This window comes from Styela clava, chromosome 5, assembly GCF_964204865.1.
Source record: "Styela clava chromosome 5, kaStyClav1.hap1.2, whole genome shotgun sequence".
NCBI classification, from domain to species: Eukaryota; Metazoa; Chordata; class Ascidiacea; order Stolidobranchia; family Styelidae; genus Styela; species Styela clava.
In genome coordinates this window covers 12,001,505-12,027,312 of record NC_135254.1, presented here as the reverse complement: position 1 = coordinate 12,027,312, position 25,808 = coordinate 12,001,505, and the positions used below count along the sequence as shown (strand labels likewise).

Sequence of the window (25,808 nt, the reverse complement as noted above, 5' to 3'; positions counted from 1 at the left end):
ATACGGTATATCACCTTTTCATAGGTAATCGTATGCCAGTCTTCCTGGCGATGGACAAGTTGTGGTCTTCAACGTCTGTTCGAGATGAAAGTTGTTGCAGAGAAGTCTGTGGCAAAAAAAAACGACTTCCCCAACCGGACCAGTCGCTTCTAAATATATTATCAAAAATCTTTATAAATAGAAACATGGGGCATAGAAGGGGAATATAATATAAGAGTATTTTTAAATTCAAACGGTGGCTATTACACATCACTGGAAACTTGCTGAATGTTGTTAACTGCTTGAATGTATTAGCAGTTAAATTCAAACCAGTCATTACTTATCGATTTTAATCGTTAAGGATGTTGATAGGTATTTGTCTGTCTGTATGTCTGTTGGTCTGTTAGATGCACGCGATATCTCACGAAAGCGAGATTGAACCTGCTCCAGATTTTTCATGTGCATTCATCTTATCTCGGACCAGAAGCCTATTGATTTCGCAAATTATGTTGTATAATTAGCGAGTTATTAATTAATTAGTGATGGGACACAAGGTGTCACTATGAAGTAAGGGCGCTGTTTTGGAGGATCCCCTAACTTTCGATCGATAAGTCTTCGGTCTCTGATCGATATTCTCGTTTTATATTATTGAAAACTTTCAAGTCAATTGACATTCACTAATTAATTGGATCAGCCGGATTATGTTGAGCTTTGGAAAAAAATTTCAAAAAAAAGTAATGTTCATCTTCTTCCGATATCTGAAAATATGAAAACAGTGTTAGTTGACGAAATGATAGTTTATACAAGAGGGAATTTTCAAGAAAAGGGGATCACTAATATATAACATTTGAATGCATGGCAATATGGATTTTGTCTCAAATACAATAACCATGAAAAAGAATGCAAATGTCTGCATTTGATTGCACGACAGTAGGGTGAATGTAAATATGATATAAAACCAAGTCGAATCTGATAAATGTCTTGCATTTTATCGTACGACATTAAAGTATATGAACATGGTTTTGTCAATAAGACAATAAATCATGAAAAATAAAAACTATGCACAAGTGTAAAAATGTAGCCTAGAAGTAGATTGGAAGAGAAAGAGTTTCAATCCCCAGACAAGATGCCTGGGGGCCGTTACATCATGCATTCACCTACTGCATCCCTATCACCGTGAAAAAGTGAATTATCAAACCCAGCTTGAAGTCACAAGAGAGGACAACAGTGTGAGTGATATAATTACTCTTCACCCTTATACCTATCTATAACTTACTAGAAAACTATCTATCCGGCCGTCCTAACCCCCCACCCAACATCCAACCGAAATAAATTTTAAACCCTAGTTTTACAAAGTCTATTTAAAGCGCCGACCTGATTTATTCTTGCAATGGTCAAAGCGTTTCCTACATATTCTAACCTGCCTAAGGTCAGTTTTTTTCAACCCAATCTCTATTTACCATCAGGGATGGCGGAATAGACTCCGGATTCGATTCCAGAATCGATTCTTCGTGGAATCGATTCCGGTGCATTGCAATCGATTCTCAGGGTTAAAACTTGGATTGCAAACAAGCTATATTTTTTCGTGGCAAATTCTTCACATATATGTATAAACCGATTTGCTACTACACCGCAAACTTAACTATATTTCTTTCTCGCTCGTTTGTGCGAGTTGAGGGCAAATGCCACATTTGGACCATTTCTGTATATTTTCTCTTATTTATTGAGTTCATTACTTCTATCATTTCGAATTGGAGCAAAAGGCATCAGGAAAAGTAAAAAAACTTGTTGCAGTTTGAAGTAAAAAATTTTACATCTCAGAGATGGAACAGTCTGCAGTCCGACAGATCGGAATAACAAAATAATCTTCCAAAAAAATAATGAAGCCCGTGTTGAAAATCTGATCAGTGATGGCAAGGGTATAGCTCTTAAATGACTGGCGGTGATATTGATGAATTGACCAGGGAGGTGGACGCTTCAGCTGAGATACCAAACTATTTGAATGATAGAACTCTCGTCATATGTGCGACCCAGAAGTAAATGTTGCAATGATGGCAATAAAACCACGTATCCAAACATCGCAGTTGTCATCCAAAAGTACCTTTGTGTCCCAACAACATCCGCTGAATCAGAAAAGGCATTTAGCTCAGAGGAGCTTTTCGTTTCCAAATTCCGATCGAGCTTACAGGAAAAGTGAATTAAACTTTTTACTATGGCAGTAATTGTTGGACACAAAGTGGACATTCAAGTCGTATTGTTATTATATTTTTGTTAGAATTCATTTTTTTGTTCTTGTTATGAAAACATATCGTTTATCATTACCTAATGCAGCAATTGCTAGGAAATTTTCAGTGGTTAAAAATTGTAATTTTCCGCCAGAAGGCTATTACGTTTATTTATCTCAAGATATTTTGTGGGCTCTAAGGCATTCGTTTTTGTGTGTGCGATTTTATCTATTGTGAAAAAAATTGAGAACCCATGCTACTTAGTTCAGGCTTTCGTGTCCATATATTCGAACATCGCTCACTTGTTTGATTTGTTAGTATTGTTTAAGCGGGTATGTTTTCTCGGTAAGCTATGTCGAGGAATCGAGAATCGGAATCGAAAATTTAGGAATCGGATAAGAATCGAATACTTGCAAGTACTCATACTTAGCATCCTTATTTATTATGTGCGCGGGCGATTTCACTTTGCTACGTTGTGTGAATCGTAGCTAAATGGTGCAAGCACCAGGGGTTTAGTCTATCTAGATCGAAGCGCGGGCGTCAGCTCCCCCTGCAATCATAAACACGAACCCAAATATTGCAACTTATGAGTTTGTTTATGACTTCCGTAATAATCTCTTCATATATAAACTGAAAGCTGACCGGCCTTAAAACCCCAAGCTGCCTGAGACCTAGAGGCAACATCTAAAAAGAATAGCAGACAACTTTGCATTGGCGCAGAGTTAGCCTAATGGTAATAATGAGGTAAATTTCCGTTTTAGATCATCGTTTTCACGTGGTTTGTGCGTCACAAGGCTAAAGTCACCAACTACTCTTTGCCCTAGTCTAACTATCTTACCAGATGCTTAAGGGTACTGGGCTTGGCAACATTGAAATCGGAATTCAATGAACAGAAATTCCGTTCAATATTAAATCAAGACTTCGCCTCTTTGAGCGCAATAGTGGCCGATGGTTTTCAAATAAATCCGAATATCGGAATAATCCAAACAAATAATTTGAAACTTTTTTCAAACAATTTCGTTACAGAAATTTGAAAGCTCAAGTCTCATCCAAATATGTGCTTCATGTGACCGATTTAATCTAGGAGACTTTGAAGCTTAATGCCCGAAATATAGAATAAAACCTAAGGTCCTATCTAACAAACAATACATAATTTAGTGCAGTGTTAAGCCTGACCGAAACCCTTCTTTATTTAATTTAGTCGGTCAAAGGAGCAAATTTGGTTTTTAATTTCAAAGATCGCATTGCTAATTATGATGACAGAAAGATTTCGGCATTATCAAAAATAATAATATGGTTAGTTTTCCTTATTTCAAATATTAATCGTATTAAATCGACCACAAATTATTACTGTGTGAATCGATACATAAAAATGAGGTTAAATAAAAGTCCAATCAGGTATTCACATTGAGTAATTTATATATCATGTACACGCCCATAAGGAGCAGATTATCATTAAAAATCAATTGAATTCTCAAATTGCTATAACCCGCCGGACTGTGTTGTTCTTCGGTACACATTTCTAATAAGAGCCATCGAAACACCTAGTCTAGATTCGTCTGTCGACCCTATCTAGCCATTCCTTGCTGACTAACTAATATATCAACAGACGAGAATGGATTTGTAGTACCACACATGTGAAGAATCCTCTAGCGAAGCGTAGAGTCCTATCTTCTGTCTCCGCGCCCTTTGCGCTCGCCCGATGGCTCGCCAGTTTGCCTGGTGTAAAAAAACATGAAATCACTAAATATGATATTCCTATTTGCTTTTTAGGGTAATTCAACACAATCAAACAACTGCAGTATAAAATAATGTGACATGCCTGAACAAGGTCAAATATGACTTACAGTGACTCAATATCTATTATTAAGTGATTGTTTGTAATTCCTTGTTCTGGGGAACCAGACCCAACCTTTTGTGGCTCGTGGCCGCCTTCCGAAGGCTTTTAACACTCGTGGCCCAAGTTAAACAGCGCAGTGGTATTCAATATTCATAGACGTTATTCTGGTTCATTAGTTTAACGCGGGTTCTCAAACTTTTATTGTTGCGGAGCCCTTGCAAAGGTTGACTATTATTCGTGGAGCTCCAAAAGAAATGTTAAAATTGTAGCTTTCCGATAAATATTCCTGAGTAAGTTAAAAGTACTTTACCTAATTTAAATGCTAAACCTTTTTTAATAGGGTTAATGCAAGTCATAAATAAATCAAAATTTCAGAGATAAATTATATATACTCTTACTAAAGCTGTAAATTTGACACTTGACAAACATATTAATAAACTAGGGGTCGAATCTTTTCCCTTTTGAAATTTTCGGAAGACTTAAAAAGCCGCTAATAACGTGCGCGATTGCATTTTGTTACAATCACCGATAGTTTTCGTCAGCATGGCGTGTTTTTAAACATCTTTACGCCGGTGTTTATTCAACCTAAATCAAAAATTTTGTTCGGCATATACATGTATTGTTCCACAATACGATTGACGACGATAATTAGGCTTCCCGCTGCTTGTCAGCAGGGAACCTATTGTATTCCTGTGTTTTATTATTATTATTTATTTATTATTATTATTATTTTTTTTTTCAAATTGGTCCTACAAACTTGAAATTCACCTCAAATGTGCAGAAGTTCCCAGCTAGCAATAAAATGCAAATTTTATGCATGACTGGCCACGATTTCACGCTCCAGTGAGCAAAACGCGTCTTCAGTTTTTTTGCGATTTCTCAAAATTGATACATGCTATTGGGTTGAAATTCATAACAGTGATTAATGGACATGCTCCGGATACGATATGTCAAGGATACGCAGACTTAATGCATGACTGATCACGGCTTCACGCTCCAGTGCACATAGCATAATTTTCAGTTTTTTTCGCATTTCTCAATTACTATTGAATATTAAGAACTCAAACTTGGTATTTGAGGTCGGTTTGCTGCATTGCGCGGGAAGCCTGTTAAAGCTGCAAGCAGCTCTAGTTGCTTTTTTGTTCTCGTGGGGAATTATTAGTCCAATGTGAAAAACATGTTACCATATAGTCATCGGCGACGAAATGCTAAAAATAATAAAAAAAAATAATAAAGAGGTAAATTCGCAACTCAAATTTCTTGATTGAAAAACGGCATTCTAAAATATTAAAACTTAAAATAAAAGATTACACTATAAGTTTGGTTTTAGCAGACACACGTCAGATTAAAAACGCTTTTATAGGCTATGTAAATCACAAAATTTGGTGTTATGTTAGGTTTCCTTTGGGTATTCATCTTATAGTAACTGCGAAATTGAAACACAGTCAATTATGTGTGCGCGATTTATCTTTTTTTTCATTCTGAAACTACCGACGGAGCCGCATGCATTAAAATAAATTTCAATCGTATTTTGCCCAGTTCTCGTGATTTTTTAAACGGCGATATCTTTCTTAATAATAATATCGAGTGCAAAAGAACAAATCAAGTTTGACAAATTCCAAGATCGCAAAAATACGACTCCAATTTATTTATACGCAACAAAAATCTCGTTATCCGTTTTTTAAAATCGCAAAGAATGTTGCACGGAAATTTCCGATTCAAATCCCCACCTCTTGAGAATCCTGGCTGCGCTCCAGCTTATAAATAATGTCATTCTTTAATTCCGCCTCTTTGCCATATTTCGAGGCTATATTGTTGTCAAATTTTATCAAAGCTGTTATTGCTTCTTTGAACAGTTACAAAATTAGCGAAGTGATTATTTTGAAAAGTAATCGAATAGCTCGCGGAGCCCCTGGGTTTCTCTCGCGGAGCCCTGGGGCTCCGTACGGAGCACTTTGAGAACCTATGGATTAGTAGATTCCAAATCACATTAGGTCCAATGTGAAGAGTCAGCGTTGCGCCTTTTCATTGCCTTAGCATTATCGCCTTAGCATTGTACTCCCTCCCCAACAGCTGTGGGAGCCACAGGACCCCGGTTGAATACCGCTGGCCTAGAATTACCAACTTAATAAATATTTATCCAACGTATTAGAAATTTTATTGCATTTAATGTATTTAACCTAGTTGGATATTTATTGTTGTATCTCACCGTAAATTGTTGATGTCAAGGCCCGTCTTCCCAAAATTCAAATATTATGGAATTTTCTTTAACCTGTAAATGACCATATAACAATCAACAATCCTTTTACGATTTTTGTTTGAAAGCAGGGCATTTGTATATTTAATTTTAAATCTTGGCTGTGGGTAAACTTCACTAATCGGGATATTTTGACCAAACAATAACATCATAAGCAGAATATATGTAAGCAATTTATAGTTACAATATTTACAATAAATATCTTTTTCAAGTCGATGACCTATTTAAATCTTCGGGATATTGAGTCAGCCCGGGGTAAAATGAACATGCGAAGATGAAAATCAGTTTTCAGACTCGCCATACGAAGTGTGGATTTTTTCGGCTGCTGTGAAACATTCAAGAATTCAATTATTAGTGTAATTATTAATATTATAAGTTCATTTGGGTTGAGATATGAAAAAATTATGGGAACACTGAGAATGATATTCGGAAATTCATTTTATTTTTTAGGGTAAAAATCCAAGCGAAGAAGTGTTGGTGCAAGGAACATTCGAAATTTTATATTTGGGGGAAAAATATAATCTGACAACTGCTGTGAGCAAGACTCGAAAACTCATGAACATGACAGGTTACAAACATCGGCGACTCATTAAGTGTGCATCAGGTTAGGGTTCGCCCTTTATTTTATTCCAATTTTTTGCTATTATAGTTCTAATACGAGTTCGGGGACTAGCCAATTGATTTGTGTAGTATTAGCACCTGATATTATGTCCTCTATCTTGTCACGCATACTTCGGAAGTACCAATTTTTTTTTTGGATTTGCACGTAAGCTGGATACAAGAAATTCACATTGAAAATGTATTTCCGAATTTTGCTGATATATTTTGTATTATTTGTAACATTTTTATCAACCGAGAACAGTGAAACCAATAATAAGCTCTATATCAGGGCGCTAACTACAGAACCGGTTGATACATTCCAGTCCCAAGTTGTTGGACAAAACGGTACTCCCGAAGTATGGGTACCAGGTTAGGATCAGGCCATATGTTATTATGATTTCCCTTATTTTAGTTCTATTGTATTCCTTAAGCGTAGCACGATGTGCATACAGTAGGGTCAAATAAACTAAAAAGTACCCACCTAAAATTGATTTGACTGGTGCGAATAAAATACTTGCATTTCCAATAGTCAATTCAGCAACTTCTTGAAATACCCACGGGTCTGCAGCATGTTATTTATCCATATAGTATAGTATATTATAAAACTGAAACAATGAAATTCACTGATAAATAATCGCACTACATCAATAAGGTAATAGAAACAAGGAAAAAAAGATTCGAACCAGTGATTTTCCTACATCCCTCTTAAACGTTTAAAGTTGAAAAAAAACGCGTGCGCTCAAAACTCAACTCTGGAAGGCTCATGTGTACGAGCTTTTATTACTATGAAGACTGTTCTTCTTTCATAACTTTTGATTACCTTCAATACTAACCTAATACAAATACACCATTGCTTTGGAATTGCCACATGAACAAATTACAAACGCATTTTCTGAACAACCTGACTACACACGAACGGCAAGTTGACTAACACGACTCATGCCGAGGCGATGTTGATTACCGAGATGATTACTATTCCGCGTTTTGTAGAATCTTCGTCTCCACCAATCAACGACCGATCCTGCTTTTTCTGATGACTTTAACCATTGATCAACGCTTGACTGTTATGCTGCAGATAGTAAACGCTTGACTGATCTTCTGTTCCGACGCATTTCTTGTCGGCGAATGCATGGGAATTAATGGGTGAAGTGACAACCATACTTTGTGAAAATCTAATGTTTTAAAGCACGATACGTGGGATATTTGATAGTAATAGAAAGCTTGTAACTTCAGCTCAATGATTTAGCTAATGAGGATCTTGATAAGAATCAGTGATCGTGAAAATCGATTGATTTTCAGAGGATGGATTCCGCTATAATTTCCGTGTATGGAGGCTTGCGAAATACTTATCTTAAGCATGATTACCCTAAATTTTGCATATTATCCCGGCACAGAATGTCATAAAAAGGGGTCGATTAGACTCACGTTACAATACACACTTTCAGTGGCACGGCCAAGATTTTCAAAGGGGGTGGGGAGATCAGAATTCAGAAATTTCCATGTAATGGGCCCTGAAACATTCGCCGAATTACGCAACTCGTAAAAATAGTCGGATTTCCTCATATTTTCAACATACAGAAGGTCAAAACTTGAACATCGCGTGTAGTGTTATTTGAGATTAATTGAATGCAGTGCTCGAATCAGGGATGTCCAATTCGAATATCGCGGCCTTCGAATATCGTTTTTTCGAGTTTATAAGCGCACATATCCTAGCACCGCGGTCCACGTTCCGATTAAAAACATTTTACAATTACTTCATTTTCATCGTAATCCAAGGCAGCCGTGTACACACGGCAATAAATTACTACCACATGAAAAGATTTCAATTAGCGCTGATTTGAATTGCTTATATTCTACGAATAATATGCGAAATTATCATCGTATATTTAAATTTAGTCGAGATAGTTTGTGCGGCATCGACAATAATTCTAAAAGCAAATTGTGTCGCAATTAATCGTTTTCATTCTCAATTTCGATAGTGACCGGAAATTACGGGAAAGTCTTTATTTCGCGTTTTATTTAGAGCGTGTGAATTAGCTCTTAAATATTATTTAGTATTCATTGCGAATTTCATCGTTTTCCCGACGTCGTTGATGACAATCAAAAATGAAATCATAACTGCCTGCATGAAATATTTATAACAGCACTGAATCGAATAATAAAACACGATTTCCGGTCCTAATTCTTCATCATTGATGAAAATTGAGGAATCGGGTTCACTCATTTGATGGCACCCCAGAAGTATGTGCAACAAGATGGCGGACACCGGAACGTAGTATGTGTACCAAGTTAGAGTTAAGCCACAATCTTATTCCCATTTTCCTTATTATTGTTCTATTATGAGTTCCGGTACTAGCCAAATGATTCCCGTAGTATTTGTACCTGAAATTATGGCCCGACCCTAATCTGGTACACTTAATACGTTCCGATGTCCACCATCTTGGTTCACATACTTCGGGAGTACCCATTTGATTATGACAATGATCGCGTAATAATATTTGCGTTTTTCTGAATCAACGAATGGTTTAGTTAGCAAAATGAAATAATAATAAAAAAACTCAGACCGCCGCCTTTCACTCTCCACGGTCTACCGTTCGTAGTTTTTATTTATTATTTCTCTATTCTTTCTATGTGTACATTTTCTATTTATTATGTGGTAATTTAATTCTAAGATGTAATTGTTACTGGTTTACCCAGTGTTATAATTTATACAAATGTCACGTCCGAGTTTTGTGTAGGCTTAGAACGAATTAGGGCATTTATATGTAAACTGCGTCCTTACTTACAGAATTTTCGGACCTCCAGAAGTATGTGCATCAAAATGGCGCACAACCTGAACATAGTATGTGTACCAGGTTAGGGTTCAGATTGTGCGCCAGCATCAATGCTTTAACCACGCGCGTTTTTTTTTACAATTTTCGGCTCCACCAATCAACGCTCGTTCCTGATTTCATTGGTGGCTATTACCACGCCCTTTTCAAGAATTTTCGGTTTTACCAATGGACCTTTTCCCGAGCATCGACTTCCTCGTTTACATTGTGACAATGGCCAATCAGCAAGAGGCAAAAAGTGACGTAACAATGCACCCTTTTTGCATCCGCTGAGACACTTTTCTCACTCAGACAGATTTTCAGGCCTGATAGTAAAAATTATCTCGTTTTCGCGTTTTTCAACTCGTTAGTTTTCAGTTGTGTTTCGGAAATTTTAATATAAATCAGATAGTTCAATGATCACTATGTCTTCCTATGAGTTTTAATTTAATTGCAGTAATAAAAAATTAGTGTAGAAATAGCTGTGATAGACTAGGCTAAAATTCTTTACCGGTACTGTTAAAAAACAGATTGTTGTATGCGATGAATCATAATGATGGTTTGAAACACATACCTCATTTTACAGGCGCCAACTCGCGAAACCACTCTTAAAATAAGGCCCGAAAATATAAAGTATAGGAAGAATTTTTCGGGGGTTAAAGGTCGGGGAAAGGTTCATTAACGCTCGTTTCTACTTAATCTGATGACTTTTACACCGCGCGTTTTTTTTTTAATCTTCGGTGTTACCAATCAACGCTCGGTCCTACCAACGACTAACATACCTTACTCTGATATTTACTATCCGCGCGTTTACTAGAACAGCGGTTATCAAACGGCGTTCAAATCGTTACTAACTTAACTAGTTCTTTTTGAGCTGGGACGCAAGACTTGAACAATTCCTAAAAAGGGGGCGCAGCTCAGAAAGTTCGAGAACCACTGTTCTAGATTGTCTGGTCTTATCAATCAATTTCAGGTCTACAAATCAACGCAAAATTTGTAAGAACGAGAGTTACAAAGCGGTGGTTGAGAATAGGAAATAGTTAACGTCTTCAAAATGGGTAGGCCTACTCCCGTAGTATGTGTACCAGATCAGGACTAGGTCATAATTTTATCCCATTTCTCCTTAGTTGCCAATTCGAAAACTGTTTATGTTCGTTAAGTGATTGTACCCCATGCCCACAGGCTTCGGTCTCATTACACAACTTGATGTAAAGTAGACGAACATAATTAGTTACCTCCATATTGGTACATATACTTCTGGAGTCGACTCGCAGTTTTTAATTTTGATGACGTTATCACTTCAAATTCCAAAGTGAAAAACTAATATAGCCCATAAATATGTATGAAATGCACAAATGAAACAGCCGATCCATAGGTCCACTTGATTTCCAAAATTATTTTCTGACTTTCCAGTCAGCTAAATAAACTGCTAAGCAAATAACTGGTTTCAGACTTTTGTCTCGAAAACATTTTTCTGTGATTTTGACTAGAAACTGATCATTGAGAAGCAATATACTTCTTGTATTGTATCAACTTTTGAGTTCCTGTCCTTTACCACAATGTTCAGCTCACTCGCAGAAGGTTGTACCTCATGCTATGCTAAGCAAAGTATTTATCAAAATACAGAACAATTACAGTCACATCATGTATTGTGAGAATAACCAAAAATATATATATTTGCAGACAGCATAGAACCCAACCAGGCATAGTCGGAGACAAAAAATATAACATAGAAATAAAGACAAAAATATAGTGTTCTTCCAATCAATATAATTGTTATAACAATGACTTAATTTATTAACTTCAAATTGTGACACAATGGTTGATATAACTAATAATTCTATTATTTTAAAATATCTTTAAACAAACTAAATAATACTGAGATGAAGAAAATAGGAAAGGAAAAGGGGGTCTCAAGCACAGCAAAGTCAATCACAGATGTAACAGTATTGATAACTACTAAAATAAAAACAAAAAGAGGCATAACCCACACAATTTATAGAGGACTTTCACGGGTCACGTGACTTTGTTCACTGGACGGCAAAAAAAAAAAACGTCCATTTGGCTCCTGTCAGTTGCAAGTCGGATTATACGTTTCCGTTTTGTTTGGCTGTTGAAAATGATTATTTCGTATTGTTCCGTTGGCTGTACGTATAGTATAGACAACGAAATGGACCTTTAGTTATATTCCACTGTTTTCAAAAGATCCGGAACGTCGCGCAATGTGGATATCATCTATTGGCAGGACTGCCTGGTGTCAAATCCAGAAGTCATCTCGCTTGTGTTTCACTGTTTGCGGACAGCACTTCGTTGATGGTGAGTGATAATGTGCCAATGCCATTATCAATTTCTTTAAATATTCATAAGCTCCCTCATTTCAATGGAAAGCAGATGGCAAACTACTGTTATGGGTAGGCCTAGGCTTAGGCCTACTTGCAGACTTGACTTGTGTAAGGAATTAATCATCAATTGCCATAAGATATTGTTGAATTGTAAAGTTGTAAATATTGTAAAGTTGAATAGATAACTAAAGTTAACGCCAGTGCTCATGCAAAAAATAACCAGAATTCAATTGAATTTGCCATCTAGGAATACGCTCGCCACCGCATCTCTGATCACCCTGGTAGTTTCACAGGTTCCAATCCCATGTAAGGATAGTTATGTGCGAGAGGATTGCAGCTCTTCTCCCACTGAGGGTGGTTCACACGACCGCTGGTCGATTACGACATCCCCCACCATCAAGTACATGTTCCTGAAAACAATTAACTGGCTAACTAATCCCGACATAGAATGGTAATCGTACGATGTTGCATCTTGCAATCCCCCCAACCCCCCCCCCCTCAGATAAATCTTATCCTAAAAACTACCGACATTGGTAGGCATATTTGCGTTTTAATTGAAAGAACTCTTTATCAATGGCCAGAATGGTGTTGTCTGATTGTTTCGTTAGTTAGCAGGTACTCTATTACTGATCTGATGTTTAATTTCTTTTCAGGATAAAAGAAAAATGACCCAATATCAGCAGCTTATAAAAGCCATCAATATTTGAATTTTCGCCATCCCCAGAGAAGAATAGTTAGAAAAAGAGGAGAAAGGCAAAAGGCAGGACCATTTCAACAAATTCTGTTAACTTGTATGCGTTGCAATATCACTTTGCAGTTGTTAGCATAAACATTTAATGTGTCTTTCGAATAGACCTACCACACTTTAAAAAAAGCCGCCTATACCCATTTTCACTAAAACCCTAACACTGTGAAATATTTGATAGAAATTACCCCCAAGGCACCATATCTTCCATTTGAAAGGGCTGTGGAGGCAGATACATTTTTTACTCTAAATTATGGAATGTTACTTCCAGGTTATCTTATCCTTGCTTATAGATATCTTGATGTTAGTGACTCCAACTAGCCCATGCATGCCACACTGAAAATTTTCTTGTGTACCGATGAAATTAAGCAGTTGAAGCCTTCAGACCTTGAAAACAGTCGAATCTGAGCACGATGGATTTATGTGAAACACGTAATATGCATTTATAAGCAAAAATATCCCATCCTGAGCAGCACTGATCCACAACCTCCTGCCTATGGAATCAAAACATTAGACAAATTGGTGTACTGTGCGCATTCACAAATCTTTGCAAATCAAGTGTGCCTTTTGACTAAGAAAAATTTAGCATTGAAATGGTCAATCTCAATATAAACCTGGTATCTGCAGATAAAACCAATTGTTTTTTAAAAATACATTTTTGATCCTAAGTGATTCAAGAGTCTTGCTGCACACTAACACAAATATATTTCTGTAACGTTTCGTCTGACCAAGGTCAGACTTCTTCAGACATACATAATTCAGTTGAATTATGTATGTCTGAAGAAGTCTGACCTTGGTCAGACGAAACGTTACAGAAATATATTTGTGTTAGTGTGCAGCAAGACTCTTGAATCACTTAGGATTGTTATCTCTACTCTTGCTACAGCATCCTTGCAATATATGCATACGGATCCACCGGCACAAAAGCATAGAAGAAGGATAAGTAGTTAGTCTCGCAGAAACCAAATAATAAGTACATTTTTGATGTGCTTTATTTTTCAAATATAATTTATAATTACTGTAAAGTGTTTGATACATTTGGTACCATGAATACCATTTGCAAATTAGCTTGGGTTACACCCCTCTCATATAAAAGTTTACACTCTAAGTCAAATCTCATAATATTCTTTAACATCAGAATTTTCTTTCAGATCACAAAGTCGCAATATTACGCCTCGCTAAGTTTCATTGGCAACTGTATTTGGTTGTAGTATCGGTGTCCAATTAGACTGAAACCTTCACTACCAGACCCACCGAAACAAAAAAAAATTCCTTGATAGGGTCGTATTGAAGTTGCTTTCGTTCAAGCACAATGGACACTTTATCTCCACCAATCCACAGTAACCACAAGTTACTTTGTCATTACAATAAGCATCAATAAAGGAATACTGAGGATGTATTATCAAGTCACGCAAGCTGAGGTCTTGTGCCACTGTGGTCTTGTTGCAACTTATACTTTGCCATCCATCTATTCCACGGTCGCACCCATATCTGTAAGAAAATGGATACAGATTCATTCGATATTATGATCCTGCACTAGCTTTGTAATAATTGTAGAGTTTTCATAAAATCTAACGATCAAGTGGTGTGAAATTTATGTCCATATCCCACCACAAACACTAGTCGTAAATGAACTTGATTAGCATATCCGGGTAGCATATCTTTTTTACCAATGACAATAAAAAGACATTTTGGGTCAGTTGTACAAGCACCTTTAAGATAGGATTTATCTGGGAGGGGAGGATTGCAGGTGCAACAACTAAATCATATAGCGAACCACAGTCTCTCGTACGATTACCATTCTATGTTGGGATTAGTTAGCCAGTTATTTGTTTTCAGAAGCATGGACTTAGATGGTCGTAACCGATCAGCGGTCGTGTGTGGTGGTAGAGCTGCAATCCTCTCGCACATAATTATCCCCGCATGGGATTGGAACCTGTGAAACTACCAGGGTGATCAGGGATGCGGTGGCGAGCGTACCTTATTCCTAGATGGCGAATTCAATTGAATTCTGGTTATTTTTTACATGACCACTGGTGTTAAACTTTAGTTATCTATTCAACCTTCACACTTAGCAATAGATTACTTGCTAACTATAACTAGGGAAACAATACCTTATGGCAATTGATGATTGATTTCTTACACAAGTCAAGTCAGCAAGTACGGTACCGGTACCGGTAGCCTAGGCCTACGCCTACCAATAACAGTAGTTTGTCATCTGCTTTCCATTGAAATGAGGGAACTTTTTAGGGAGGGAGGGAGAATATTAGAGGAAATTGATAACGGCACATTATCACTCACCATCAATGAAGTGCTGTCCGCAAACATTGAAACACAAGCGAGATGACTTCTGGACTTGACACCAAGCAGTACTGCTGCCGGTAATAGATGATATCCACATTGCGCGACGTTTCGGATCTTTTGAAACAGTGGAATATAACTGAAGATCTATTTCGTTGTCTAATTATACTATACGTACAGCCAACAGAACAATACGGTGGTCACGTGACTTTGTTTACTGGACGGCAAAAAAACAAAAACGTCCATTTGGCTCCTGTCAGTTGCAAGTCGGATTATACCGGTACCGGTACGTTTCCGTTTTGTTTGGCTGTCGAAATGGCATAGACCAGGGCTACTCAACTGGCGGACCGCGGTCCGAATCCGGACCTTTCGGGTATTCGATTCGGACCGCGACTAATTCTTTATTTTGGATCATTAGCCCCACTTCTGAAGTTTCCTTTTATAAAATCACTTTTATAGGTTTAAATATATACTGGTAATTCACATAAACTGCTGAAACAGAGACTGCCTGAAAATTTGACTGTTTTAAAAAGCGTGTCTTTGTTTTCTGTCAGCAACATACGACATACATACTGTGAGCAGGGTTGCCAGACCCCAGCGATCAAAAAAAGCCAAATCAAAATTTGAAAAAGCCAACATATCTACTAAGTACAAAAGCCCCATGATTTGTCAGATTTTAAGCCCTTGACAACATACTGATGGAGTGATGGTGATGTAGAGCTATCAGTTCATTCAGTGAGGCAAATAAATAGAAAGTAAAGTTCCTATAGAACTGTAGAAAGTAAAATAAATATCAAGCGGACAGCATCATTTTACCATTCAATATATACAATACAGGGTGCTGCTTCAGTCTGTCAGTATGTAATATACCTACATGTTTCTACTTAAACTTGTGATATACCGGTACCTTAAAAAATTCTCCCTATATCGTACTTTACTATTGAAAATTTGTTCACTTTTAAAATTTATAAACCATCAATTTTATTAAAAAATGCCGCTCACGAGTGAACCCATGATATCTAATTCAGTAATTTTAGCAAAGTTAATCACATCGTTACTGCAATTGCAGAAATAAACTAAAGCTTACATAAACCATATCAGGCATAATAAAATTAAGTTATACAACTATTTTTTGGAAACGGAACGTAAAACTGACAAATAACACGCAAAACTATAATAACAAGGCAATGTTTACAACCCTGCTTTAACATATGTCTGAGCAGCTGCAGAAACTGCAATTATTTCTCATTGGGTATGGTTAAGAGTTAATGCATTAATAATGTAACAAACAAGGAAATCGATGCTCCAGGAAATCCTAATGTTAAGTAGCTAAGTACGTGTAATACAGTAATAGGCTATTGTATACTGAAATATTGTAGGCTACTTCATATGATTTTAATAATAGAAACTAGAATGACTTGAAAAACGCCGAAAAACCAAACGGAAATTCTGACGCCAAACGCGTTTGAAAAATGGCAAATTTGGCGTTAAAAAAGCCAATATGGCAACCCTGACTGTGAGCTGTCAGAAAAATAGCTATCTCAAAAAACATTATTGGCAGGGCAAAAAGTAAGCTACAAAACTTCAATCTAGTAGAATCAGAAAGTGGAACAATATCACGGCAACAGCAATGTACGCCAGCAATGTTACTACGTCATTTAAATGCTGGTGTTAAAAAATATTAAGTGCAATAAACTGGAAAAAACAAACTACTGAACTAAGAAACAGCAGGAAGACAGATTCACTGAATGCAATACAAGTCATCATTAAATTCAACCTACCATAATTCCGAATAAACAATGTTGCATGTCACATAGGGAACCTGTTCCGGTTTAAAAAAACATGTACAACAGCAGTAACATATAAAAACCCTCTAAAGCAACTGTAGCAGCAACACCAACTTTAAATGATCTTCTACTATGATGTAATATAGTGAACTATTTGTACTCTCTTCTTATGTTTATTTTTAATTTCTGGATGTTTTGTTTTCCCATCTAGATATTTTTTATACTGGTATACAGACTGAACTACGCTTCATAGCCGAGGAGTCCAGCAATCCTCTCACATATAGCCTTATCACACAACTGCATAATGCGCCTTACCGCCGATGCAAATATATTATCGTTATTGTTCATATATATTTGCCTGAAGGTAACCAAAAATACAATTTTTTTTTCAGACTTAATAGTATTATCATAGTGCTACCTCCTGATCATGGACCAAGGTTTGGCCAAAAAACTGTTTGAAGAAGGTGCATTTTTAATTCTTGTTGATATGCCGAAAGGTACAGAATTTGGAATGGATTGGAATTCTTGGATTACCGGACCCAAATTCAAAGGTGTTAAAATGATTCCCCCTGGCCTCCACTTTATTTTTTATAGTTCAAATGGAAAACATGGTGGCCATTCATCTCCAAGGTCTGGATTCTTCCATTTTTTCAAACAGAGGGAAATTTTTATTAGCCATTGGGATGTTAATAATGAGGAAATCCAATTCTCTCACAAGTCTGTTGATGAGATGAATTCACTCAGAGAAAATCTGAAAAACTTGGATAAAAATTTGGCGCCTTATCCATATGACACCTTAGAAAAATGGGTGTCTCTGACAGACTGGATTAATAATGATGTTATGGTTAAACTTCAACCCGAAAACGGAAAAATTCAGTCTGTTCCCGAGTTAATTTCAGAAAGCAATGTTTCACCAAGTGGGAGAGAGATGTCGGAAGAGAGTGTCAAAGTGCCAAGATCAAGTGCAGTTGACGAGGATGGACTGCCTATACTAAAACCTAAACCTGGGACTGAGATAAAATTTTCAATGATACCTAAACAATGGTATCCCCCAAACGCAACTCCACATGAAATTTCAAAGCATAGTGTGGATTCATCATACATTTTAGGACAAATAATAAAAAACTCTTCCCAACCTGAAGACTTGCTTGGTGAACTGCAGTTTGCATTTGTATGTTTTGTTTTAGGGCAGGTGCTTGATGCTTTTGAACAATGGAAATCCCTTGTAAATGTCCTATGTTCTTGTGATGACTTGCTGAAAGAACATCAAAAATTGTACGAGAGTTTACTTACAGTATTTTATCATCAACTCAATGAAATACCAAAGGATTTTTTTGTTGATGTTGTTAGCTCTAATAACTTTTTAGTTTCAACTTTAACTATACTTTTTAGTAATCTGCAAACTGAGGGAATTGATGCAAGTCTACAAAAACGTGGCAAACAGTTTCAAAAATATTTGACTAAAAAATTTAAGTGGAATTTTAAAAGTGAGCCAGATGATTGGGCGCCTGTGGTTGTAGAAATATAAGAATATAATTATGTTGATGGATTTCAACTGAAATTACACTTTTTTCATATAAATGGGTCATAAAATTTTGTTTAAATTTAAGATTTTAAAGTAGCTCAATCGGGATCAAAAATTACATAGTGAGTCAGGTCGATTCAAAACAAACCTATTTCATAAAATAAAATACTATTGTTAAACAAAATATTTGCTACAATTTGTAAATATGTTTATACTGAATGATTCCACATCGTAAGGAAAGCTAGGAATGGAGGAGCAAACTGGCTACAAAATTGTAATGCCCCCATCTCTTCCTGCCCTCGTTGACATTGCGGCAATTAAAAATTGAAACTCAGTGATGCATCTGTTGTATCACACTTACAAATTAAAATAGTCTGTGATGTTTCATGTCATTTTTCTTATATCATGCTTAATTCTCCATTCAAAATAATTGGATATTTCACCTACAAACAGCTTCCAAGCAAAAACATTATTTTTCTTCAATTTTTGCCATCTAGATATACTAATTGATATAGACTACTACACTAATTGTGGAGAAAATAAAATGTTTTATTGAATTCAAAATGTAAGTAAAGGAACATTTTTAGAGTAACTATGAGTCTTGCTCTGAGACCAAGATTGTGGACCAGGCGTTTTTTTTTCTGCCATCGCAACTACAATGTGGCTGTAGAAGGAGAATTAAACAACGATAAGTTGATGGAAGAACAGCTTGTAAATGATTTATTTGGAGGTACAGGAGGTTCAAAGAAAATTCCTGATAAACTCGAGAACACTTCGACACTTTTGTTTCCTGGGCAAGGAAGTCAGTATGTTGGAATGGTGAAAAATCTTTTGAAATATCCAAATGTCAAAGATATGTTTGATGTTGCTTCGGAAATTTTGGGATTCAAATTATTAGACCTGTGCATCCATGGTCCTAAAAATCAGTTGGATAAAACCATCTACTGCCAACCTGCTGTTGTTGTTACCTCACTTGCGGGTGTTGAAAAGCTTCAAGCTGAAACACCAGAAGTTTTAGAAAATTGCATGGCAGTGGCAGGATATAGTGTTGGAGAATATGCCGCCCTCGTGTTTTCCGGAGCTCTGACTTTCGAAGATGCCATCAGCTTAGTGAAAATCAGAGCACTTGAGATGCAAAAGGCATCTGATGACACTGGTGGGGGAATGATTTCTTTGGTTGGTGGTGCAAAAACTAAGTTCAACTTGGCATGTACTGATGCAGTGGAGTATTGTCATGAAAAGCTAGGCATGGAAAGAGTTCTTTGCAGGGTTTCTGGTTATTTGGCACCAAATATAAGAACTGTAGCTGGTCACCGTGCTGCGCTTGAATATCTATCATCACAAAAGCAAAATTATCACATCAGGAGGGTTCAGATTCTTCCAGTGTCTGGAGCATTTCATACTGCTTTAATGCGACCTGCAGTTAAGAAAATGAAGCATGCACTGAAAGCTATTGAAGTAAAAGAACCCATGGTGACGGTTTATGGCAATATAGATGGCAAACCATATAAGGACTCGGCTGACATTGTCGAAAAACTTCTAGAGCAAATTATAAGACCAGTTTTGTGGGAGCAGACAATTCATGCCATGTATGCACAGTATAAAAATAAAGCACCTCACACTTATGAATTGGGTCCGAACCACCAGCTTGGGGTATTATTGAAACACTGCAATGGTAAAGCATGGAAGAATTATTTACCTGTTGACAATAGAGATAACAGGACTGCTGATAATGAAAATGGTTGATTTTATGTCATGATGTTAGTGAATTCAGCATCTGGATGAATCTGATGTTATTCATTGAAGCATGGCATATCTGAAATAGCCTGATGTTTGACTAATTCATATATCGGTGGAAGTAGCGAACTGGGACTACATCGAAATGATCGAAGTATCTTATTTTCACCAGAAAAATGGGCATTGTGCAGCATGTCTCTGCTTACTGCCTACTGTAATGAATGAATAAATATATACTGGTATTCTTCCTACTTGTCATCATTTTTTACAGAATTCTGTCATTTCCTATCAAAGCTATAAATCTTTAAGTTTGATTCAGACAAACTATTGTGAGTTCAGATTCGCATTATCTTGACGACTTCCTCAAAAGATAGTATGTTTATCCTCAAGGAGAAAAAACGGATAAGAGAACTGAATCTTCATTTTCAATAATACCATTACTTCAGCAAGAGGTGCATTGGCGATAATTTATAGCTAATTTTATGACAACTATTAACAGTGTGCAACTTTTTATTTTGTACTTAAGATGAACCGATACCCGCGAAAAAATACCGATACCGATACGCCGATATTTTAAAGAGCCGATGTTTCCGATACTATGTAATTATTAGTTGTTACCCTCAGCGTGCAGGGCGGATGGGCTAAAACAATAGTATCTGAGAATTATTCATAGTGAACATTATTTCAGATTGAAAACGTGATAGTAGGGAATTGATGTTTGGAATCCAGATGCGTTAATTGATTCAGATGCATTGTGCACCGACGCATCGGTGTTCAATTGGGAAACTCGTACAGTTTGGCTACTGTGGGTGGTGAAATATATGTTTACTTATCCTATCGAACTGATACATTGTACATTATAAATGTCAATATAAAAAATGGCTGATAAATAGCTAAAAACAGGTCAGAATCCTGTTCCCGTTTCTACTCACGAGGATGGCTCGTAGATAGCGAGGCCAATACCACGAACACGATCCTTCCGAGCAAAAAATAATTTTCAGATCATATTGATAAGATGGATTTATCGGTCCACATCTGGCCGATATTGATACCTGTACATCTCCATTCTGTGCATGGCGACTGTTGTATGATTTTCAGCGGTTTTATGATGGATTCAACCTGGGCAATCGTAAATGATCGTGTGATAAATTCACAGTGAAATATATTCTACATTAGAACATCTTTTGCTCCGAGCAAGGTCTGACGCACCCGACTAAACGTTGAAAGCAGTTTTTTTTCTGTTGGTTAAGCTTAATTAAACGACCAATCTTTTTTTTTCATAGGTAGTTGTGGGTAAAGTCTTTGTTTTAGCCTAATCGCTATTCTCGGGAGATGTAAAACTCAATTTTAAAAACAATGCTTTATTGCAGTATGACCCCAACATGGATGATGAAGATATCACAACGTTTCTCATTTTAAATTTGATGTTGATAGCATCTGGTGAAGTTCTAGAATTGAGCACAAAGTTGATTTTTTTCACTAGTCATGTCATATGCGTATTAAGTTCCTTCAAGCAGTATTCGTTGACGGAGCTTTACGAGATGTGTTGTACAAAATGTACTTGTGTCGTCCACAGAAAAAGTAATAACCTTCACGTGTCATATATATGCGTATTAAGTTCCTTCAAGAAGTCGGCACACCTTGCTTTTGGAGATGCGGGGTTCAAGTGATCTTAAATATATATTGTACAAAGTGTACTTATTCCGTCCACAGAAAAAGCAATAATAAACTTGAGATCATTTCCTCTTCGAATCGGAAAAGAAAATAGAAGCAATATTCAAGTCCTTTGCTTTTCAAAAAATTACTGTAAAAAAACCCCGGCTATCAAGAGCTGTGTCTAGTACACTTTTAAAAATTGTTATAGTAGTGGAACTTATTTTGAGATCAAGTACACCGCAGAACGATTATTCCGTGTCGAGAACCGATCGTATTTTTTACGTCGCAATCTGTTTCAAAATATTAATAATTGTTACTTATCGATCTTAAGATCGGGAAGTATGTTGATAGGTATTTGTATGTCTGTTAGATGAACGCGATATCTCAAGAAGGCGAGGTTGAATCTGCTCCAAATTTTGCATGTGCATTCATCATATCTCGGACCAGAAACCTATTGATTTTGGATGGAATATGTCGTATAATTAGCGTTATTAATAGAGGTAATTAATTAGTGATGGGACACGCGGTGTCACTTTATGGTCATGATTCGAAACCGCAGTTTCGATCGATAAGTCTTCGGTCTCCGACCGATATTCTCGTTTATTCATTGGTCACAATTAATCTGAGAATTTAATTTCAACAAACAAGTTTAGTTCCAATTTTTTAATCAATATGACAGCCTTGAAACGATTGAGTAAAACAAATAATTGAAAACCTATTATGAAATCAGGAGAGCAAACAATTCGTTAGATAAGCTTTTTCCAAAATAAAATGGTACATGTTCACTCACCGAAAATTATTAAATTAATTCACACGCACCCACACAACCATAGAGATATTATAAAGTAAGAAAAACGCAATAAACTTAAAATAAATTACATAGTAAATAGAAATTACTTATAAAATTACACCATATAAATAATTTTGTAATGGTTGGGGTGGGCTAGGCTAGACCACTAATGAAAATGCTTCAAATTTCATCATATCTTTGGGTATATTTAGCGATTTGAAGTAATAGTCTATACCAGTGGTTCTCAAACTTTTTTAGTCCCAGAGCCGCATTTCAAACCTCAAAGTTATGAAGAGCCGCAGCCCGCACACAAACAACGCAAGGTAAAATAGAAACAAACCTTAAGCGCGTATTTAAAATACCAAGTCATCGTAACAACAACACACGTAAAATCTAGGGCTGGGAAAAATATTTGAATGGCATTTTACTATTCGAATATCCGGTACCACGTGACCTGCACCGCTCTGCTTGGACACCGAACTCGCGCGTCTCCAACTCAATCGTGAATTGTGCAAGATTTCCCCACGGCACTTGCTATCTGAAAAAAACGACAAATTTGAAAAGTCGTTGTCTTTGGGTTATGGTGTAATATGCTATCTTTGCACTTAACGTATCGTTTCAATTCCATATTTTGCAAAAAAAAACGTATCGACCGTTCCGTAAATTTAGAAACGTCAAACCAGATAAAGTATTTAAAATAGATTTCCCAGATTTTTAACTCCGCATGCTTTGTGACATGTCATTAGCCATTTCTTGCATTACCGAACATAAAATTGATTAAAATTAAATGTTAAAATGACTTTTCGGCGTTTCACTTTTTTGCAAGCGGTGATAAGGAAGATCAAATCCAAGGCAGAGGATGAAACTTGAAATAAAATTAATTTGGTTTTGAAACCAGCTCCAAATGTATTCAACAGCTGTCGCTGATGTGAACGCAAGGGTATACTAAATACTAAAACAATCATTGAGTTATTTGATTTATACATAATATTCGGAAATGAATATTAAATGAAAAACTGAAAATCTCCGAAAGCCAGCCAATGATTACAGCCATGTCTAAAGTGAAGTGAAAAGTGTCCGAGTGGCCGCGAAAACGCTTACTGTTGCGTCACTATTGCATCTTGTTGATTAGTCAACGCTACGCAAATAAACACGGGGGAATCCATTCGACTGACTAATAGACTTCCGCATTTTAATTTCAAGTCAATGATTAGTTTTCAATGAAAAATTTTCTTTGAAAGTAATTAATTTTTAAAGCTTTAACAAGAGCCGCAGGAAAGGTTGTTGAGAGCCGCATCCGGCTCTCAAACCCTAGTTTGAGAATCACTGGTCTATACTGAGCAACGGTATCGGACATGACTGCAACATTGCTAGCAGAGCTGATTGGTGGGCAGACTGGGATACTTTGGCAGCGACTGCCAAGTTTCTTCTTGTTTGACTGATAACATTCGCAATTTGTGATTACCAAGAGACAATTTCACCAAAGACAACTCCTAAGAATTTTATTTCACTCACTCTTTCAATTTCTTTGCCATTGAGCCATGGATGTTTTGAGCAACTCGCAATTTCATGTCTGCTTAAAAGCCATAGATGGAATAAAACAAATTTGGCTTTCACGACAGCTTTCAATTTCAGGAGAGTGTCTAATTCAGGTGTTTGTATAGATTTCATCATTAAAAATGTGTTCTAATTTGGCATCGAGCACTATTTGTTTTCTCACAGAAGTAGGACAATTATAGGTAAAATTAAAAAACTATTTTAACAAGCAAATGACGTAATTATTGTATCTGAAAACAACAAGAGAGCAATGCTCAAATATATGGACACGAAAGCCAAAACGACGAAGTACGGGTATGCAATCTGTCATCGTAGAATACAGATAGCCTAACCACCACCGAGTGGCGCACAATTTTTTATTTTGATGACGTCATCTCACACAAAAGAAGCGATCCCACAGAAATTTTGGAAATAAATAAAAGTAATATCCTTCTAAGAACAAATGTAATCCATTACCAGTGAAAAAATCAAAGCAATTGGTACTGTAATTGAATGTAAAAGCGATTTTTTTCGCAACAACAATAAGAAGAAAAGGTTACCACCACCGAAAACAACAACAGAACGAATAGGTACACTTCGTTTCAATAAGTCTGATCTCACCTACTTACATACACATTGAGTCACGCTGAAATAACTATGACAAATGTTAAATGAGTGGAAATACTGTAAAAATTTAACACATAGTAACTCAAACGACTGAAATCATAACAATTCAAGAATTCGGTAAGCATGAGTAAATTTATAGCACCATAATTACTATCAGTATTTGGGGATGATGAATCAAGAATGTCGTGTTTTTTTGCTGTAATGAGCGACATTCTTCTTTATAAAACCATCGGATGCACTCGTTTCTTCTTCTGGCGATTCTCTTGGATCCCACATGGTGGGCCCTTCGATTTATATGCTCGTTAGCGTGATCGTGTTGCAGATTGCAGCAGTAGTAAAGAGGCACCGCAGGCATATAACTGTCATACTGACATTCACCATTATTAAGCTATACCTGTTACTAAATACAGGATATGTTGTGTTTACATGAAAAAATTCCCTTTATCTGATCTCCTTTGTTTATTATTATTTTAGAAGCAAACTGTATATTTATATATTTTTAGCAAATCAAAATTTCAGGGGGCGGGCAGGTTTACTACTTACAGGAGGGCGGTGTATGGTTTGTGGGATTCCGTTCTTAAAATGTGAAATCAGCGAGCCCATTCGTGTTTCGGACCAATGCTTCTCAACCTTCTTGAGTAAAACAAAATATCTGTCTAAATAAAACTATCAAATTACGGAAAGTGCGTGCTTTCCAATCAGTTTAATGTTTAACAAGGCAAGTATAGTACTATGTGCTCTCGAACTAGGATGTTCGCCGTTATGGCGTCACAAAATGAACGAAACGTCCAGTCGTTCAGGGTTTGACGCGGACATGGAACGTGTTCATTTTTAGTGGATACAAAAGAGAACCTTTTCCTAAGTTGCAACCCATCACTGCTGTTAATGTATCCAAGTCAGTTGAATTATTGTACAACAATCATTATATCACAAAACATTCATAAATGTTTCTTACTTCATATTGAAGTTTCGCGTCAAACGTATTTTAGACTAATTTCGGTATGTAAGTTCGACCTAATTTTAAATTGATTAAATTGTATTTAAATGTTTT

At 36.5% G+C, this 25,808-nt stretch overlaps 2 protein-coding genes and 1 long non-coding RNA gene across 4 annotated transcripts; 2 read left to right on the top strand and 1 right to left on the bottom strand.

Annotated features, from left to right (window-relative positions):
• Nucleotides 1-3,123: 3,123 nt before the first annotated feature.
• LOC144422684 (uncharacterized) lies at nucleotides 3,124-7,479 on the bottom strand. Of its 2 annotated transcripts, XR_013475316.1 has the most exons (4): nucleotides 7,383-7,479; nucleotides 6,495-6,626; nucleotides 6,254-6,316; nucleotides 3,124-3,923 (listed from the first exon to the last, which is right to left on the bottom strand). It is a non-coding gene; the product is annotated as an uncharacterized LOC144422684 (long non-coding RNA). The 2 variants fall into 2 exon arrangements; XR_013475317.1 differs by lacking the exon at nucleotides 6,495-6,626 and having other exon boundaries at nucleotides 7,383-7,474.
• A 9,769-nt stretch (nucleotides 7,480-17,248) lies between these two features.
• Nucleotides 17,249-18,909, top strand: LOC120344212 (protein AAR2 homolog). The gene has a single exon (XM_039413328.2). The coding sequence runs from the start codon at nucleotides 17,314-17,316 to the stop codon at nucleotides 18,412-18,414; it is 1,101 nt and encodes a 366-aa protein (XP_039269262.2). The 5' UTR covers nucleotides 17,249-17,313; the 3' UTR covers nucleotides 18,415-18,909.
• Nucleotides 18,751-21,546, top strand: LOC120344211 (malonyl-CoA-acyl carrier protein transacylase, mitochondrial-like). Its single transcript, XM_039413327.2, has one exon. The coding sequence runs from the start codon at nucleotides 19,006-19,008 to the stop codon at nucleotides 20,155-20,157; it is 1,152 nt and encodes a 383-aa protein (XP_039269261.2). The 5' UTR covers nucleotides 18,751-19,005; the 3' UTR covers nucleotides 20,158-21,546.
• Nucleotides 21,547-25,808: the final 4,262 nt, after the last annotated feature.